Source organism: Trichomonas vaginalis, chromosome V (assembly GCF_026262505.1).
Source record: "Trichomonas vaginalis G3 chromosome V, whole genome shotgun sequence".
NCBI classification, from domain to species: domain Eukaryota; phylum Parabasalia; order Trichomonadida; family Trichomonadidae; genus Trichomonas; species Trichomonas vaginalis.
Window position 1 is genome coordinate 2,368,222 of NC_067207.1, and position 17,870 is coordinate 2,386,091.

The window sequence follows — 17,870 nt, forward strand, 5'->3', positions numbered from 1 at the left end:
GTTTCATCATGAATGGGCAATATGAACGTGAAGCTTATGCATATATTTTCATATGTACGAAGACAAAATTCAAAACACAGCAATTTTATGTTAAGAAATATTAGATTTTTGAGGTTTCCAAGATTTCTCGATGAAACATAGGTAATTTCGAGCTTATTTAATAGAAACTAATTGATGCTATGTATGTTTGTTTCTTTTATAAGGTTTATGAATTTACCGCTTTATCTAACATAGAATTATTGAATTTGCATCACATATTTTAGATAAGGGGCTATATTTGTATCCTATAACCTTACAAATATTATGAAATAAAGGTTTAATTTGAATTTAAAAATATCAAAAAAAAAATATTATGATACATATACTTCAAAATGATTGACTAGGTAAAAATATAAAAATATTAACGCAATATAGTATTTGTTTAAGTAAAAGCTGTACACAATTAAATTAAATAAGTGGCATAGCAGTTTCGCTTCTATCATTTGTAATTCTAAGTTGCTTATACAATGGTAGAGTCTTTGTTAGATACAATACTTCGAAGACAGCTGCAGCAATAAATGAGAAAACAGCTAAAACAATAAAATATGTTCCAAAGAAGTTATTCTTGCATCCAAGGAAGTTTGTCTGTGCAAGAACCAAGTACTTCTTGAAATTGGCCTTATTTATTGGATAGTTATCGATAATTGCGATTTCGATTTCAGTTCCCTTTGGAAATACTCCAGAACTATGAGAAACGTATCCGTAAAGCTTTCTGAATGTCTTTAGAGGAGAAACTTGAAGCCAATTGATGAAATGCTCATTTTCTTGTTCTCCAGGGAATGTAAGGGATCGGTTATTACGAAGCCAGTAATTCAGTTCTGGGTTTGTTAAATTCATCGATTGATGGAAGATTTTCTTGTATGTTTTTTGTGTAATCTCTTTTTCTTTCATTGTAATGTTATCAGAAGCAATAACGAATGTATCATTGAATACAGTCATTGGTAGAAGTCCGCATGGTACATTTGTTGGTCCAGCAACGTCCGGCTTGCACTGGGAAGTTGCTTTTTTACTCGAAAAATTATTTCCTTTGAGCATATCCCAACTCTTTGAATGAGCATATGCTAAATGGTTCTGGAAGAAGTTCTCAAGTTGATAATAAAGCTTGAGATCTCCTTTAATTTCTTTATCCAGAACAAATTTCACTGAACATGTACCATTTGCGTGGCAATCATAATTTTGTTTGTATTCGAAAATATTTTTATTTGAAGAGAAAACAACAATGCCGATTATTAAAGATATAATCGAAAAAATCAAATAAATCATGGCAGCAAAGAAAGGAGTCAGAAAAGGCTTCATTGCAGGGACTTTTTGTTGTTTAAATTTGCTATCTGAAAATGGGATACTGTTCGCTTCTTCAGTCATCGGATCTAAGACAATGGCGAAATTCTCTCAATTTCTCAAAAAAAGTTACATTGTAAAGTGTCAAATTTACCAAACAAAAAAAACAATTTACCACTAAAGTATCATAATATCTTGGTGAAACACAGCTAGAATTGCCTCTAATAATATACTTGCTAAGATTCTATGCAGCTTTATCAGTAAGTAAATTCTGCCTCATCTCTCCACTTGTTCTTTCATGAAAGCTCTCTAAGCCAGAATCACAATATATAAGCATTCTAGCTATCAGTATCTAGTTGCTAGACTGTCTTTTTATTGTACTTTTTAGGATATTATTTATATTTTATTAACCTTGTGACTTATATTACTGCTTCCTGGTCTTCGAGGTCCATAGATGTAAATTTGCATGAATGAGACAGTATCCATAATTAAGCATCTAATTCAATGAGAAACTTCAGAAGAAATTGCACCCTTGAATTTAATATCTGTATATAAACAAGAAATAATGCTCCACTTGATGTCCGCATGTGTTTTATATATGATTGCGGAAAAATAAATTTTTTGGTGAAACGTTTACTGTATTGTAATTAAGTATTAATAAGACATGATAATTAGCATTTGAATTAACAATGAAGCAAATAATAATTATAAAGTTATTCCCAAAATTTCTAGAGCAATAACCAGAAACAAATAAAATATAACATAGATTTTACATGTAAAAAAATAATATATATTCCCGCTATTTTGCATATAGTTCATGGGTAATTTCATTAGTATCCACAGGCATGTTCGAACTTGTAGATTGCAGTATAACGCTGAATACCAACCTACAAGTAATGAGCGGGAAGTACTTTCGAGTAACCCTACTGAAAGTGGGGAAAGTTTATTAAATCAATTTCGAAATTACCACGATTTCAGATCAGAAATCATAGTTCTACAAACATACGATTGTGAAGAAGCAAGAGCTATTTACAATCAAACTAGAGAAAATGTCGAATTTATGTCATCATTGTATAATTATTGCTGCCAGGCAACAGATCACTTTAATTCTTTAGCTTCATACATGATAAATTCAGAAATGGATGTAAATATGGGAACTATTTATAGAAATAAAGTAGTTACCCAAAAAATGATAAAATATCTTGCGCAATTCTTTACGTTTGATGAAATAAAAATGAATACCCCTAATATGCTTCTCGATTTATCATTTTACAGAAGAACCACACAGAGAAATGCTGCAAACGCCTTAGTTGATGCTCTATTTGTTCAAACTAATATAGTCTCTATATTCCTTGGTGCTTCTACTCCATTTTTGGATTATCTTTATTCTCAATTCAATCATACTTTTGCCAATAATGTTCCAAGTGCTGTTAGGCTTTTAGGCTTGATAATTGAAGTATGCGCCAGTAATATAGTAAGCTTTGAAATGATCGAGCCATGTCTTAAAGCAATGACTGCTATGATCTTAATAATTGACAAAATAAATGGTAATGCTTTCAACTGTCACGCTCCTTATCCAGCGTACAGATGTCTTCAAATTTTATTTGAGACAACTCCTCGCCAAGATAATCTCATCAATACAATTCGTTACAATTCGAAGAATCTTAATAATGAGGATACTTTAGAACCGATAAAAGAATTGTTTGCTAGCTAGGCTTTGTTGAACTCTTCTTGCTTCCGAAAAATTTTATGTTTACGTTTTTACTCTCAACGTGAACCTAAAATGTCAAAGCAAAAAATGATATATGCTAGAAAAGGGTGCTTTTTCGGATGAGAAAAGAGTATACAACATTTGATAATGATTCTTAGATAATTTCTATTTTGTGCGGCTTAAATTCTTATTCTAAAAGTAGTGTTTAGTATGTATATTCTCGAAATTCTTTTAAATGTCTCGGAGTCCCGAAACGAATAAGATGACATGAAAACTTATCACTGTCATGAACCGAAGCGAAGAAACATAGAGCCTAGTAGAAACTATTATTATTTTAAGCGGAATCAACGCAGAAAAATGTTTAAAAAGTCGATTTTTAAAGATAGATAAAATCGTTTTATTCCGTTTCAAACAATATATTAATATAAATAACAGATATTTCGGTGGTAGGAAGCCTATTTAATTGGATAACTTATGGTAGCAGAAATCATCAGAGCCTGAGTGAGGAACTTTCTTTGTAGGTTGGTTATTTGGGTTTATGCTCTTGTTGAATCTTGTCTGGTTGAGTTTCTGTTTGTCGTTTGCGTAAACTGATTTCATTGTGACACTGAGAAAGCGTGACATTATATCAAAATGATTTTAGTATTGAAAAATTGAATGCTATCTAGCCATTGTAGGCAAGAAAAAGGAAAAAATTTAAAAATTGATGACAAGTAAGTAGTCAGCTAAATGAAATAGCTTTGGTCATTTTTGAAAAGAGGTCAACTTTTTTAATCACTAACAAATTTTCAATGTGTGAAAACGATTATTCTGAAAAATTGAATGAGTTAAATAGTATCGTTTTGGGAAAATTATTTGATGTGGATAGATGGAATCAAGATCGTGAAATCTTGTTAAGGAATGTTATACAAACTGATAAAGAAAAATTAATGGGGGTTGAGAATCACAAAATTTCAAATGCAAATTTATCTTTTAATAAAATTTAATTTTAATTTATGGAATTATTTCTAAATATCAATTTTTTAGAATTATTTGGGAAATTTATATAAATTTTCTATACAAGATTAATTTAAATAAAGATATGGAAATGTAAATCCGATATCGTTCAGCGGTTAGGATATGTGGTTTTCATCCACAGGATCGGGGTTCGACTCCCCGTATCGGAAAACTTTTTTCCCTTTTTTAGAATGATTTTTGTGTTTTCTTGTTTACTACGAATAATATGGTTAATTTTTGAAATTGGTATGTAGGCTTATATTTTTATGCGAGGATAAATATATCGAGATTGAACTTGTGAAAATATATTGAGATTCTTTTAAGCAATTGTATGAAATCAATATCCAAGCATCTGTCTGTTAAGTGTAGTCTCTTTTTTGATTTAATATTTATACACCAGCTTATTGATAATTGGGATTATTTGTACATATTGTTAGAATTTGTTTTTATTATCAAATCTTTCATTTCTAGACATATTTGAGTTGTTTGTTGTAAATATGAGCCATCTATTTCGATGATAGAAAATTTTTTGATGGGATGATTGACGAAAAAGATATTTTGAATGTCACCTTTGTTCGTCTTAAAATTTCAATTGTGATCGTCCATAGCACAATAATCCTGACATTATTGGTTGATCTATCGTTGGCTCATCAACATTTTAAATTTTCGATGGTCATACAAAAATTTCAAAGAAAAAATTTAATTGAGCAAAATCAAAATACAAAATAATGAAAGTCGAGATAGGTGTTATATCTGGCTTATCTTATGACTCATACCCGGTAGTTACTATCACTATTAATGATAAAAAGTACCTTTTTAACAGTCCTTCATTCACACAAAGATGTTTAATGAATGCGAACGTCAAATTATCAAATGTGAATGCTCTTTTTGTTACAAGTAACAGTTATAGAGCTATTGCAGGTCTTTGCGGTTATGTAAGCGAATGTCTAATGACTAGCCAAACAATTCCAATTTATTGTGCAAAGAGCTGTGCATCAGCTGTTATCTTAACATCAAAATATTCTGACATACATTGCGATGTACCATATAAAGATCAGTTCGTTAATATAGAACCAATTGAACTTACTAAATCTGTTTCTTATGTAATGACTATTCCTGATGAGCAGCCAAAATTTGATGCAAAGATTGCCAAATCATACGGTGTCAAGGCTGGTCTTGACTTTAAGAAGCTAAAAGAAGGTAATTCCGTTACATTAGAGAATGGTCAGGTAATTACCGCAGAAATGTGCATTGGTAATGTTGAAAAAGGAGGTAAAATACTTATTACTGAAGTTCTTGATCTAAAAGATCTCGAAATCCTCAAGAATATCGAAGATTATGTTTGTATCGTTCATTTCTCATCTCCTGAGATGCTAAAACAAGAACAATACCAAGCAAAATTTGCAAATGCGCAAACAAACATTGCTTTCAACATGGATGGAAGAATATGCTACTATACGGGCTACGATTTCTTCGAAAAGCACCATAAGAAAGATCCCAAGTTAGTTGATAAGCTTGCTGTAGGAAAACCAGCTGAAAACATTGGTATTTTCAAGTCATATTTCAATGGTGATGTTTTTGTCGCTTTTCCAGAATCAAAAAGAGGTTTTTCAAGGGCATATAAACTCAGAGACTTCGAAGAATACGAACCACCAAAGTTACAATTTAATAAATTAGCTATTACGATGTTAGGAACAAATGCAGGCTTCACACATCTCCACAGAGTTGCCTCTTCAATAATTGTCCATACAAATGATGGAAATATCATCCTGGACTGCGGAGAAGGATTTTTGGAACAATTAAGAAGAAAATACGGTTTGGAACAGGCCAATCAGATGATTGCTGATACATTAGCAGTCTATACAACACATTTCCACTGGGATCATTGTGGTGGAATCCAATCTTTGCTTGCTGAAAGAAGAAAATTTACAAATCGAAGGATTCCTGTGTTTTGTGATGATTTCTTCATCGAATACTTGAAGTGTGATGAACAAACAGATGGAGATTACAACGTAGATTTCATTTTGAGAAACGAAAATACTTTTAATTATAATAAATTTGTTTTGAGAACGATACCTACTGAGCACTGTGAGAATTCGATGGGCTGCTGCTTGGATTACGACGGATTAAGGGTTGCTTACCCAGGTGATCATCATATTTTAGATAAATTCGGAGAAACAGTTGGCCACTGCGATATTTTGATCCATGAAGCCACAAAAGGTGACAGAGAAGATTCCCATGAAGAAGCTTGGGGACACAGCTCTGTTTGGTCGGCAGAAAAAATTGGAAATAATTTGGGAGCAAAACTTAATGTTATTACTCATATATCAAAGAGATTCCAGGAAAAGGAAATCACTGCTCCTTCGCCAAACATGGTTTTCGCATTTGACTTCATGACAGTGAGACTTGAAGACAAAGACGAATTGAGAGCGGCTTTTGACAGGACAATTCCTTTTAAATAAATTGTTTTCTTTGTATTTTCTTTAAAAAAAAAATAATTTAATATTTTTACAAAAAAATAACAGAATAGAAGAGAGTATATGAGATTATTTGTGTGATGATGAGAGAATATGAGCAATTCTTTCCTTTTGCTTGTTCCAGTTCTTTGGTACATTCAATTCGCTTAATTCTGTGGGAGATGGTGGAGGAGGAAGCTGTTCAATAAGTTTCTTTGCATATGCATCACCTCCACGACGCATTTTACTTGCTGCTTCTGGATTTGGAACTTCTCTATTTCCTGGGATTAAAATTTCAATGAATGAATCGTAAATGTAGTTGATTAATGTGTATACACGAACTGAAACATTCCATTCTTTGAACATTTCAGATGTATCGAAAACTCTTGTTTGTGGATAAATTAATGGATGAACAATTCCTGGTTGAAAGACAATTTTAGGTACAGATGCTGGGAAATTATCGAAAATAATAAGATAAGTAAGAATTTGATCTTTGTATATTCCATTATTTGGCATCATCGTGACTTGCCATTGAAAAGTATTAGCAACTGATGGTTGAACTAATACTCCTTTCCTAACTTGCTGTAAACAGGCACGAAAATCTTGTAAAAGTAGTCTTTCGCTCGCTCCAGATTGCATAATTTTGATAAAAAAATTATTTCTTATCGGCCTAATTTTCATGAAAGATCAGGAAATTGATCATTTTAGTGTGATAGAATATTAGTATTATTTGCTTCTTATATAATTCCTTAATGAGACGTGCCAAATGAAAACTTGATGAAATTTTCTCTCAAAACCATTCTTATCTAGCGTCCCTTGTATGTACAAATTTACAAGACTAGAGATAAAAGTAATAATTTTATACAGAAATTTAATATCTTATGTCTGTTTCCAGGGATTGACGTGCTGCTATGAGTATCCATGTTTATTGAATTAAGAATATTGTTAACTTTGTTAAAATATGGAGATACCAAAATGAAATTTAAGGAAATTATGATATATTTTTGATATGATTTTTAAAATAATTCCAAAAACAAATCATTTGCAATTAACTTGTAATTAAATGAATTGTTAAATCATTTCATAGAGTTAAAAATTTCCAAAAATATTTTGAAAATCAAATTTTGAAGATTTTTTATTTTAATTTTAATTTTATTTTTCAAAAATCATCAAAAATTTGGAAAATTTTGGAGAAACATTATCATTGATATAGAAATAAATAACAATAATTAGTGTATCTATGAACTTTAATTTCAAAAACATGATTTTTTCAAAATCATTAGAGTAAAGAGGCATATTTGATCCATGATATATCACCTTTATGTAATACTCTATTTGATTGCAATAGAAAGGGACATAAAATCTATCTACATTCAACCTGAACGATTATTTTTGATGGACAGATGCCACTCTGAAAAACTTTCATGATTTTTTGAATACAATTTTATGTTATTTGCATGTTACATAACTCAGTCATTCATAAAAAAGCGAAAAATAAAAATTCAAAGCGATAAAAGATGAAGAGGTAAAACCGTCAAACTTTTAAAATATCAAAATGTCTAATGCCTTTAGCTTGAAGTGTATGAAGTCTACAGACACAGCGTCTGCTAAGACAAACTTCGTATATGTTAGCCCCAACATTTTTTCTCAAATTCAAGGAGCCAGCGAGAAATACGTAATTATCAAGGGTTCCATCTGCAGAGTTGAGTCTAATCCTAAGATTGATGATGCCTACATCTCACTCAACAGCAACCAGAGAACATTCTTCAGAGCTGCCTTCGATGAGTTGATGACAGTTCGTCCATACATTTTTGGTGCAGATTCAATGATTGCAACACGCGTCAAGATCGAAATCTCATTCCAAAAAGCCAATCATTCAGCCAAAACCCAAATGAAAGCTAAAGAACTTTTCGAATTTTGGAAGACAAACATGGGAACACTTCCATTCTGCGAGAACTTCATTTACTACGCCGAGTACAACGGCACAGCCTTCAATTTCAAGGTCTTAGAACTCGAAGGCGCCACAGCAGGTGATATTGCCAACGGAAAGGAATCTACGACAGTTATGTCCGCATTCTTCCAACCATCTGCTACCGTTTTCAAGTTTACAAAGACCGATAAGAACATTCAAATCGAAGATGAAGATTCCGGAGCCGGATCTGCTCTTTTCAAGCCAGATTGGGACTTCAAGAAGATGGGCATTGGTGGCCTTGACGAGCAGTTTGTTACTCTCTTCCGCCGTGCCTTTGCTTCTCGTATTTTCCCTCCATCCGTCGTCAAACAACTCGGAATTCAGCACGTCAAAGGTATTTTACTCTACGGTCCACCAGGTACTGGTAAAACACTCATGGCCCGTCAGATTGGTAAAATGCTGAACACTGTCGACCCAATTATCGTAAATGGTCCAGAATTACTCAACAAATACGTCGGTGAGTCCGAAGCGAACGTACGTAAGCTCTTCGAACCAGCCATCAAGGACCAAAACGAAAACGGCGACGATGCCCAGCTCCATCTCATTATTTTCGATGAATTCGATTCTCTTACAAAGCAGCGTGGTCGCGGCAGCGATAACACTGGTACAGAGGACCGTATCGTTAACCAGCTCCTTTCTATGATCGATGGTGTCGACTCATTGAACAATGTTCTTATTATCGGTATGACAAACCGTCGCGACCTTATCGATAACGCTCTTCTTCGTCCGGGCCGTTTCGAAGTCCAGATTGAAGTCAATCTTCCAGACGAAAAAGGCCGTCAGCAAATTTTCGAAATTCACACCGGCCCATTACGTCAAAACAACAGACTGGCTAAGGATGTCGACATCAAAGAACTCGCCCATGAAAGCCGCAACTACACAGGTGCTGAAATTGCAGGTGTTGTCAAATCTGCTGTTTCATTTGCTATGAATGAGCGAATTAACATCGACAACCTCAAGGAAAAGATCGATCTCGAGCATTTACTTGTTACCCGCCAGCACATGTTGCTCGCTCTCGATGAAGTTAAGCCTGCATTTGGTGTCGAAGAAGATACTCTTGCCAAGTTATGCGTTCGTGGCATTATTGACTTCTCCGATAACTTCAAGGCCCAGAGAGACCAGATGAAGCGCTTCTTGGACGCTTTGAGGAACGATCCTCATCAATCCTTGATGTCCTTCTGCATTTCCGGGCCATCCAAGTGCGGACAGACTGCTTTCGCTGCACAGGTCTGCCGCGATGCAGGATTCTCCTTCGTAAGAGCAATTCAAGCAAGAGAATTCATCGGAACTTCTGAAGACAAAGTTGCAGGTTCTATCTTGCAAATATTCGAAGATGCTTACAAATCATCATATTCAGCTATCATTATCGATGATGTTGACATGTTGGTCGATTATACCCCAATTGGACCTCGTTTCTCAAACAAGATCTTCCAGGCTATCCTCATCTTACTCAAGACAGCACCTCCGATCGGCAGAAAACTCGCAATCTTCCTTACAACCTCACAAAGAGAGGAAATGCAGACAATCGGCTTAGACCCACGTTTCTTCTACGAAGAAGTTTATCTTAACGCTCTTACAACATTCGACGAACTCCTTACTGTTATCAACAACATCGCACCAGAGAAATTCAAACCATCAAACGATGAAACAAAGGAGGCCGAAGAATTCGTATCAAGAAACTCAATACCAATCAAGAAGGCAATCGAGGCTATCGATCTCGTCGTTTACGAATCAAAGGGTGAACCAATTCAGTGGAAGGAACTCAAATTCGCTCTCGAACAACATACTAAGAGATTGTAAACAAAAAAGGATTATTTCGTACTTACTTTTTTTTTTAAAGTTATATTTGAAATTTTGTGGAATGAGTTAGAATTTTACATGGCATTTGCTTTTCATATTGAACAATATTTGACATTCCTTCCATTTCTGAGTATTTCTTAATAAATTCTTTTTCCTTCGTAAAGACTCGAATCCAAATTTTTCGAAAGGGTTTCACTCAACATTTATGAGAGGAGGAGAAGAATGAGGGGAGTTTACATAGGAAATTAAGTGAATTGATTGTGGCAACACCTAATCTTGCAGCAGTAAATAACAATCCATATAACAATCCGTTTATTGAATATTGGGAATATTATTCCGGTGGTGGTGGAAGATCAGCTGGCGGTGGTGGAGTTGGTCCAGCGAGATTTTCTTCGATTGGAGGCTGTTGCTGTGGCGGTGGAGGAGCACCATAATAAGGACCTCCTTCGGGTTGTGGGTAAGGCTGTTGTGGTGCTGTAGGATAAGGCTGTTGTAGTGCTGTAGGATAAGGTTGTTGTGGTGCTGTAGGGTAAGGTTGTTGTGGTGCTGTAGGGTAAGCTCCTGGAGGATATGCTTCTGCTGTAGGATATGGTTGTTGAGGTGGCATCGCGTAGTTGAAGTCTGATCCAGGAAATGGAGCACTTCGTTGTGCTTCTTCAACACGACGCAAGTAATCGTCCAAACGCATGAATTCGTCGTGATCGATAGATTTAAGCGTGTCTGGAACTGGTTGGTATGGAGTGAATTTGCCAGATTGAGAATTTGAAACTTTTCTTTTGATGATGACTTTCTGGTAGTTTGAGAATATAATGAAGAGATTCTCTACGATAATCGCTAGTCCAATACACTTAAGAATAGCAAGGAAAACTCTGCCAAAACATGAACTCCAGAATTTAACGTAAAGGCTTTTCCCTGCAAGGCAAAAGTATTTGGGAACCTTGTAGATATAGGATTTCACTTTGAATTCTCTTTGCCAAGAGGAATATGTGCAATTCTTTAATTGATCAATCTGACTTACCATATATCCTTGGTAATTTTCATCAAATTAAACCTTTATTTTGGCTTTGACAATAGTAATCTTGCTACTTGTATCAATCTCAACTTGTTCAGGAATTTCCCATGATGCGTAATTTAAGACCATTTTTTGTACAATTATAGCTGTGTTAACGATGAGACGCAATATTGGTGGGTTATTCGCAACCTTGCTTAGCATCTTTGATACCTTCTTTTCTTTAGTGTAACAATATTTTTCAGAACTACAGTAACAGCAAGCATCTCTGTCTTTTCCATATAATAATGCTCTAACCAAACCTAAATGGGTTCTATTTTCAACACCATCTTCTATGGCAAAGCACATAACAGATAATGACGTAAAAAGTATCGATGCGCCCAATAAAGCAATACCAGGAATTAAAACAGGTAACCTGGAGCTGTCGTAGATCATATTGACTATGCCAATTGGTATTAACGCGATAATTATATTTTTAATTAAACTTGTAATCAAATACCAAACACGTAAGTAAATTTTCCGAGATTTGAATCTTGCAATAATGTAAATTATAATGTTAACAGCCCAAATGGAGGCCACTAAACTAATAGGTCCATACGGAAAATCACCAACAAAGGCCCATTGAGCAGTATCAGTAGCTACGGGATTTGGGGTAGGAGTATCGTAGTCATAATAATAAGGCATTATGGAAAAATATAAACTTTTTTTTATTGCAACGGTCTTCTTCACAAAAATTGAATTTAGTTTGATAAAAAGCAAAACAATTCAGACCCGTAAAGACAAAATGACTGCCAACATGAAATAATCACCAAATGATACTTTATTATATTGATAGAATATACACACATGTTGTTAATAAAAATTATATCCCTGAAATGACCTGAATGCTATTTCAGGATATTCAAAATTAAATCTTTATTGTTCAGCTAAAAAATATTAATTAATAACATAAAGAAGTTATTGAAAAAAAGTGTTGCCGTTTAATTTTTCACATAAAACCGAACAAATTGATCAAATCAGATATAAGTATCTCAATAAGGTTTTTACATATTCACAAAGAATATGGAATAATAGATTAATCAAATAAACATTTTGTTTTTCTTTAATCTGTAAATAATTTTTGAAAATAAAAAAATGTGGGAGGCACAAATACAGTTTATACATAAATCAGGATAAAAACATCGATTATAATGATATATTATTATTCGGATTTGATGGGAGCTTTGGAGAGAAGAGAGAAAGTCCGTTGAAAATAAGATTAGGAGAGAGGCTAAATTGGTCTTCACGAAGTGATGGAGACCATTGCATAGGAGTGACATCTTTGTCAAGTGATGGTGATGGCTGTGGGAATGGAGATTTCAAGAATGGCGAAAATACTGGCGTCTGCAATGATGAGGCAAGTGTTGGTGTGGCCGGTGGTTTCGGCTCGTTCTGAATTTCGGCCGCAATTTCTTCGAGTTTTGGCGGCTTCGGGATATCATCTGCAGACTTTGGCATTTTCTGAAGTGAAGGACGTCCACGCTTTGGTCTTTGAATACCAAGCTGATCATACAATATCTGCTTCTTTAATGTGGAGTTCCATCTATTTTTAACACAATTGTCACTTCTTCCATTGAACATTTCCGAAATTTTTACCCACTGATTTCCGTATTTCTCATGTAGTTGAATCAATAATTTGTCTTCTTCAGGCGTCCAAGGTGATCTATTAACATTTGGATCAAGATGATTACGCCATCTCTCACGGCATTGCTTTCCAAGTCTTCCAGGTAGTATTTCAGCTAACTTCTTCCAATTTTTAGTTCCATTTTCTTGAACAAATTTGATAATCATTTCGTCTTCTTCGCGAGTCCATGAACCTTTAATCAATTTAGGGTCTAATACTTTGCACCATCTCTCTCCTATTTGAGTTGCAGTTTTGCCTGGAAAATATGGAAGTAATGATGGCCAATTGTCTGTAGGTTCTTCTGTCATAAGCTTTTGAAGGAGGGCATCATCTTCTGCACTCCATTTATTGTTGTGTGTTCTTGAAACTGCTTTCTGGCGTTGTCTGGTTGGCGCAAGTGCAGTTTCCATGAAAAAAAATTAATGATAAATAAACGGCAACTTTCTTGTAAAGAGAGGATTATGGGTGCTGAACATGAATTTCATAGTTTTCTCGTTTTTTCCGAATTTCCCAATAAATATCATTAAAAAATACAATTAGTGAATTGAGATTGAAATCGTTGGTAATTAATCCGATTCTTATTTTGCAAAAATAACCACCAATTCCGATTAATTTTAAAAATATATTTAAGTGGTCTATCGGAATTTAAAATTTAGATGATTATATAGGACTTTTTCCCTTGCATTGATTCATTTGCAAGTTTATATACTTTACCTCTTATATGAAACATATCATTCTTATTATGCCTCTAATCTTTTATGGGATTGGATATCGGATGTAAATTTAGATATTATCGCAAAATAAAGATATGTTTATGCGTTAATGCATTAGGGAGGTTTTCTTATTAATGTCAAACATAAATCATAAAGAAATTTAAAATGATAATAATTTACATAACAAAGATATTGAAAATATCAACATGCAAATGATTTGTATACATATATGCTTAGTCTTCTAAAGCCTTATCCCAATCTTTTGGATCCATCGGACTTTCGTCTGAATCACCGGATAAAGCTTGTACATATGCATCTAATTCTTTATCTATTAATTCATTTTCCTTTGATTTCGGAGTATTAGGCGATTTCATTAACAAAGGTGCATGAGGATCTTCGACATCATTTTTTTTCACTTGAATTCTGCCTCCAGCACGTAATGCTGCACGAGGATCATCTCGTAATGCTTCAGGAGTTTCATTTTTACAACAACTAAAAACCATACCCATATTTCCCAATTTGTCACTTTTTAATCACTTCACAAAATTTTATTGAGATTTTGAAACATTTTTAGACGTAACATCTTGATATCGAGCCATAATTCATAAATAAGATCTCTTGCATAAGAATCAGGATCGATAACAGTAATATCATATTGCTCTAGAAGTTTATAAATTTACCCGATTCATTTCAATTTTTGAATAATTTTTCTGAAGTTTCCGGAATGAATAATAAATTTCCCTTACATCCAAACTCAATGACATATAATTTACCAGACTAGTAATTACCTGAATATGATGACATCGATATGTTAAATTAAATGCATTGATAATTGCGATCGGCAGATTTGAGAGTTTCTTACAAAATTTCAAAAGTTTATAATTTGTAAAAAAAAGATCATTTTTTTAATAATGGGTAAAGGTCAGGCAATCGGAGAAGGATTATTTGATATAACATACTTAATATCAGTTATTACTATGGGCATTATCATTCTTTGCACCTGCCATACTCTTGAAAGCCAATTATTTGGTGCAATGGCTGTTATTTTAGGCTGTGGAGATGCATTCCACCTTATCCCAAGAGTATGGGGCCTAACACACGAAGGACTTGATCATTATCCAAGAGCTCTTGGAATTGGAAAATTAGTTACATCTATTACAATGACAGTTTTCTATTTAGTCTTCTACTTTGTCTTAGAACTTCGTTATGATTACGTCAATGATGCAATGAGGTATTCAATGATTGCTCTTTCGATTTTAAGAATTGGACTTTGCTTATTACCACAAAACCAGTGGACAAAAGGCGAAGGAAACTACACAATGGGAATTGTTCGTAATATTCCATTCTTTGCAATTGGAATCATTATTATGGTTCTTTGTTTCAAGTTAGCCAGATCCGATCCATTCATGAAATTATCATGGCTTGCCGTCTTCCTCTCATTCTTGTTTTATGCTCCAGTCGTACTCTTAGTCCATAAATTCAAATTTGTCGGAATGCTTATGATACCAAAGACCATTGTATATCTTTGGCTTGTTATTATGGGTTATCAAACTTATGTTGGAATTAGACTTAATTAATGTGGATATATTTTAAATTGAAAAATAAAAATCTTTTCATATTATTTTACACACACCAAGCCATCGCTATGATATTCTTTCTACTGATATTTTTAAGATAATATTTCCGATTTTTTTTTTACCCTTTCTTTTTCTCTTTTGCAGTGCTGGAATAATCCATTTCACATGTAAAATCATTTTTATATTCCTTTCATCTTATATTTAAATTGTAAAATTATTAACTAATTTGCCTGACGTGAAATCAAATGCTAATTTGACGGACGTGAAATAATTCTATTATAAGTGCTATATTTGTAATTTTCTTATAGTTGGCTACGTGAAATATGAAAAATTTCTCAATAAGCTGAAAAGTCATTAGAACCTTAACGAAGAAAACTGCACAAAATAGCTGATGACAATACAATGTTATCATTGAGCTAAGACATAAAAAAAATTTTAAAATTTAAGGGTCCACTGTAAGGCCAAATAAGGCCTATCGTCGTCCCAAAAATATTGCTCAAGATGGTGCTTTACTAAGGCCCAAAACTTAAAAAAACACAAAAAAATTAACTTTACTCTTTTGAGATCCTTATCAGATGTGCAACAATTTGATGCAGTATCGCAGTTCAAATCTGATTTTTTAATGTAGATGTACTCTAACATCCTTTAAAAAATGCAAAATGATATTAATTAAGCTTTTCATTTCTGTATCATACACGAAACAAAATCGTTCATTATACTAAAATTTATCAAAGTTTGATTAATGAAAAAATAATATCTAAATTTTTACATTGAGTCGGCTATTGATATGGTTAATATTAAATCTTGTAAAAATTGGCATTATCCAGAATAATACCCACTAAAATACACAATTTTTTTTTAAAAAAATTTTATCAATTGTTATGGTATATCTTTATGATAATGAATAAAATGCTTATTTTTCATAAGTAAATACATAATTTATGCTTAAACACAAAAAATAACACGAAAATTTTTGGCCAACATATCTAAACTAAGGATAATGGTTTGAATATATAAACAATAATACTTTGTCCAGGGAATTAAATTTGTGCTATCCAATTGTCAATTCTTTGAATTTTTTTTAAATGCAAGATATCCCGGCATTAGCCTCAATAAATATATATATTATGCATCATAATATTAGTTTGTAATGGCATTAAAGCGAAATTCCTAATTTCTTCTCAATTAAATTCCTTGAAAAACATTGGAATTAATGATTGGAAATAAGTCAAAAAAATTCCTAATATAAAACTTATACTTAAGATAAAATTAAAATTCGAAAATATCTATTTTTCAAAACACGCATCCAGAAGCGAAAAAATTCGAAAAAATCATTTTCTTATAATACTCGCTGATTTTGCAATTTTTATGTGATTTGAAGTGATAGAATAAATTATCATCTTACTAAAACATATACTTCATTGTTACATTCACAAAATATTAATCAGAACACTAGGAAAAGTGGATTTTCGAAAAAAGACGATAACGATTAATTGCAAATCGCCTCTCAATTTTGAGAGACTTTCAATTTTTACATTGGACCCTTAAATTTCAAAATATCAAGTTCAGTTCGACTATGTATGTAGTAATTCCTCAATAAAGTGCCAAAACCCTATTAAAATATATGAACATTTTCAACATTTTAATGTTTTTATTTAAAAATTTGATGGAATATGAGCTTCAAACAATTATTATGTAAATAAAAATAATTAAATATATGTATTTATTCGTATTACAACCGTAGTAAGTCGATTCTTCCTTTCTTCTACTGAGGTTTGAATTTGATTTCGAATTGTAAAGAGATTCAAAGGGAAAATACTAGCGGATAAAAACTACCTCCATGAAAGGGTCATAATGGAGTCAAGTTGTATTTTTTGATATTTTTTGCTTTTCGAGCCTAAATAGGTAGTCAAGATAATGACTAAAAATAAGGTTCTAAATTCTGAAGTTTACATGATCCTCTCGTGTGCACCCTTAACAATCCTTCGTTTAGTTCAACATTTGTGAGTTTAGTGCAGTTGTTGAAACAAAAATCTCCAATCGAAGTACAAAGATGATTAATTGATAGAAATTTAAAATTCTCGATCAATAATACTTTGGCGAAGATGTGAAAACATGTTTTTTACTTGTTAGCCTATTGAATATTAAGGAATTACTTTCATGAGTTAAAATGAGATCATAGTGAGTAAGAGATGTAAATCATTCAAAATTGAGCGGATGATGGCCATTAAAAAAATTATTGAAATATATAGTAGTAAAAGAATAGGACAAGAAAACGTATTTCATTTTTGAACCTCAATCCGATGTTTTGAGATGATCGGAAGAACTCAAAATTATAGTTTATTATGCTCAAATTTTAATATTTTGGATGAATGAAAATTCCTTATAATTTTGAGAGCATTCTCAATTTTAAATACATTTTCTAACCAATGTGAAAATATTTATTAAGTTATTAATTGGAATACAATCAATACCGATATTTCTCAAAAGTTGAAATTTTTATTATTATATATATTTGATTGTTATTTGAGAGTATATATATTTTCATCAATAAATTAATTGAGGGAAAATCTGTTTATCTCAAAAATTCAAAAAAATGATAGTATAATTTTTTCATAATCAGCTTCTCCTAAATAAATACAGACTAATATTTATC

The 17,870-nt window shown here is 32.7% G+C and overlaps 10 protein-coding genes and 1 non-coding gene across 11 annotated transcripts, besides 1 other annotated feature; 5 read left to right on the forward strand and 6 right to left on the reverse strand.

Annotated features, from left to right (window-relative positions):
* Positions 1-402: 402 nt before the first annotated feature.
* Positions 403-1,428, reverse strand: TVAGG3_0265950 (aminophospholipid transmembrane transporter protein; the record flags this gene model as incomplete). The annotated part of the gene is made up of 1 exon (XM_001583605.1): positions 448-1,401. The coding sequence occupies one exon, from the start codon at positions 1,399-1,401 to the stop codon at positions 448-450; it is 954 nt and encodes a 317-aa protein (XP_001583655.1).
* A 494-nt stretch (positions 1,429-1,922) lies between these two features.
* Positions 1,923-3,031, forward strand: TVAGG3_0265960 (protein of unknown function, DUF1394 family; the record flags this gene model as incomplete). Its single annotated transcript, XM_001583606.1, has 1 exon — positions 2,567-3,031. One exon carries the CDS (start codon positions 2,567-2,569, stop codon positions 3,029-3,031), a length of 465 nt encoding a protein of 154 aa, XP_001583656.1.
* A 1,091-nt stretch (positions 3,032-4,122) lies between these two features.
* Positions 4,123-4,194, forward strand: TVAGG3_0265970. Its single transcript has one exon. It is a non-coding gene; the product is annotated as a tRNA-Glu (tRNA).
* Positions 4,195-4,731: 537 nt separating this feature from the next.
* On the forward strand, positions 4,732-6,488 carry TVAGG3_0265980 (3'-tRNA processing endoribonuclease protein; the record flags this gene model as incomplete). The annotated part of the gene is made up of 1 exon (XM_001583607.1): positions 4,753-6,486. The coding sequence occupies one exon, from the start codon at positions 4,753-4,755 to the stop codon at positions 6,484-6,486; it is 1,734 nt and encodes a 577-aa protein (XP_001583657.1).
* An 82-nt stretch (positions 6,489-6,570) lies between these two features.
* TVAGG3_0265990 (sperm individualization protein family) lies at positions 6,571-7,119 on the reverse strand (the record flags this gene model as incomplete). Its single annotated transcript, XM_001583608.1, has 1 exon — positions 6,571-7,119. One exon carries the CDS (start codon positions 7,117-7,119, stop codon positions 6,571-6,573), a length of 549 nt encoding a protein of 182 aa, XP_001583658.1.
* Positions 7,120-7,998: 879 nt separating this feature from the next.
* On the forward strand, positions 7,999-10,312 carry TVAGG3_0266000 (vesicle-fusing ATPase family; the record flags this gene model as incomplete). Its single annotated transcript, XM_001583609.2, has 1 exon — positions 8,036-10,252. The coding sequence occupies one exon, from the start codon at positions 8,036-8,038 to the stop codon at positions 10,250-10,252; it is 2,217 nt and encodes a 738-aa protein (XP_001583659.1).
* Positions 10,313-10,583: 271 nt separating this feature from the next.
* On the reverse strand, positions 10,584-11,273 carry TVAGG3_0266010 (uncharacterized protein; the record flags this gene model as incomplete). Its single annotated transcript, XM_001583610.1, has 1 exon — positions 10,584-11,273. One exon carries the CDS (start codon positions 11,271-11,273, stop codon positions 10,584-10,586), a length of 690 nt encoding a protein of 229 aa, XP_001583660.1.
* Positions 11,274-11,297: 24 nt separating this feature from the next.
* Positions 11,298-11,945, reverse strand: TVAGG3_0266020 (uncharacterized protein; the record flags this gene model as incomplete). The annotated part of the gene is made up of 1 exon (XM_001583611.1): positions 11,298-11,945. The coding sequence occupies one exon, from the start codon at positions 11,943-11,945 to the stop codon at positions 11,298-11,300; it is 648 nt and encodes a 215-aa protein (XP_001583661.1).
* A 501-nt stretch (positions 11,946-12,446) lies between these two features.
* TVAGG3_0266030 (RNA polymerase II transcription regulator recruiting protein) lies at positions 12,447-13,334 on the reverse strand (the record flags this gene model as incomplete). The annotated part of the gene is made up of 1 exon (XM_001583612.1): positions 12,447-13,334. The coding sequence occupies one exon, from the start codon at positions 13,332-13,334 to the stop codon at positions 12,447-12,449; it is 888 nt and encodes a 295-aa protein (XP_001583662.1).
* Positions 13,335-13,870: 536 nt separating this feature from the next.
* TVAGG3_0266040 (uncharacterized protein) lies at positions 13,871-14,146 on the reverse strand (the record flags this gene model as incomplete). The annotated part of the gene is made up of 1 exon (XM_001583613.1): positions 13,871-14,146. The coding sequence occupies one exon, from the start codon at positions 14,144-14,146 to the stop codon at positions 13,871-13,873; it is 276 nt and encodes a 91-aa protein (XP_001583663.1).
* Positions 14,147-14,527: 381 nt separating this feature from the next.
* On the forward strand, positions 14,528-15,269 carry TVAGG3_0266050 (conserved domain protein family; the record flags this gene model as incomplete). Its single annotated transcript, XM_001583614.2, has 1 exon — positions 14,549-15,214. One exon carries the CDS (start codon positions 14,549-14,551, stop codon positions 15,212-15,214), a length of 666 nt encoding a protein of 221 aa, XP_001583664.1.
* Positions 15,270-15,661: 392 nt separating this feature from the next.
* Positions 15,662-16,758: a mobile genetic element.
* Positions 16,759-17,870: the final 1,112 nt, after the last annotated feature.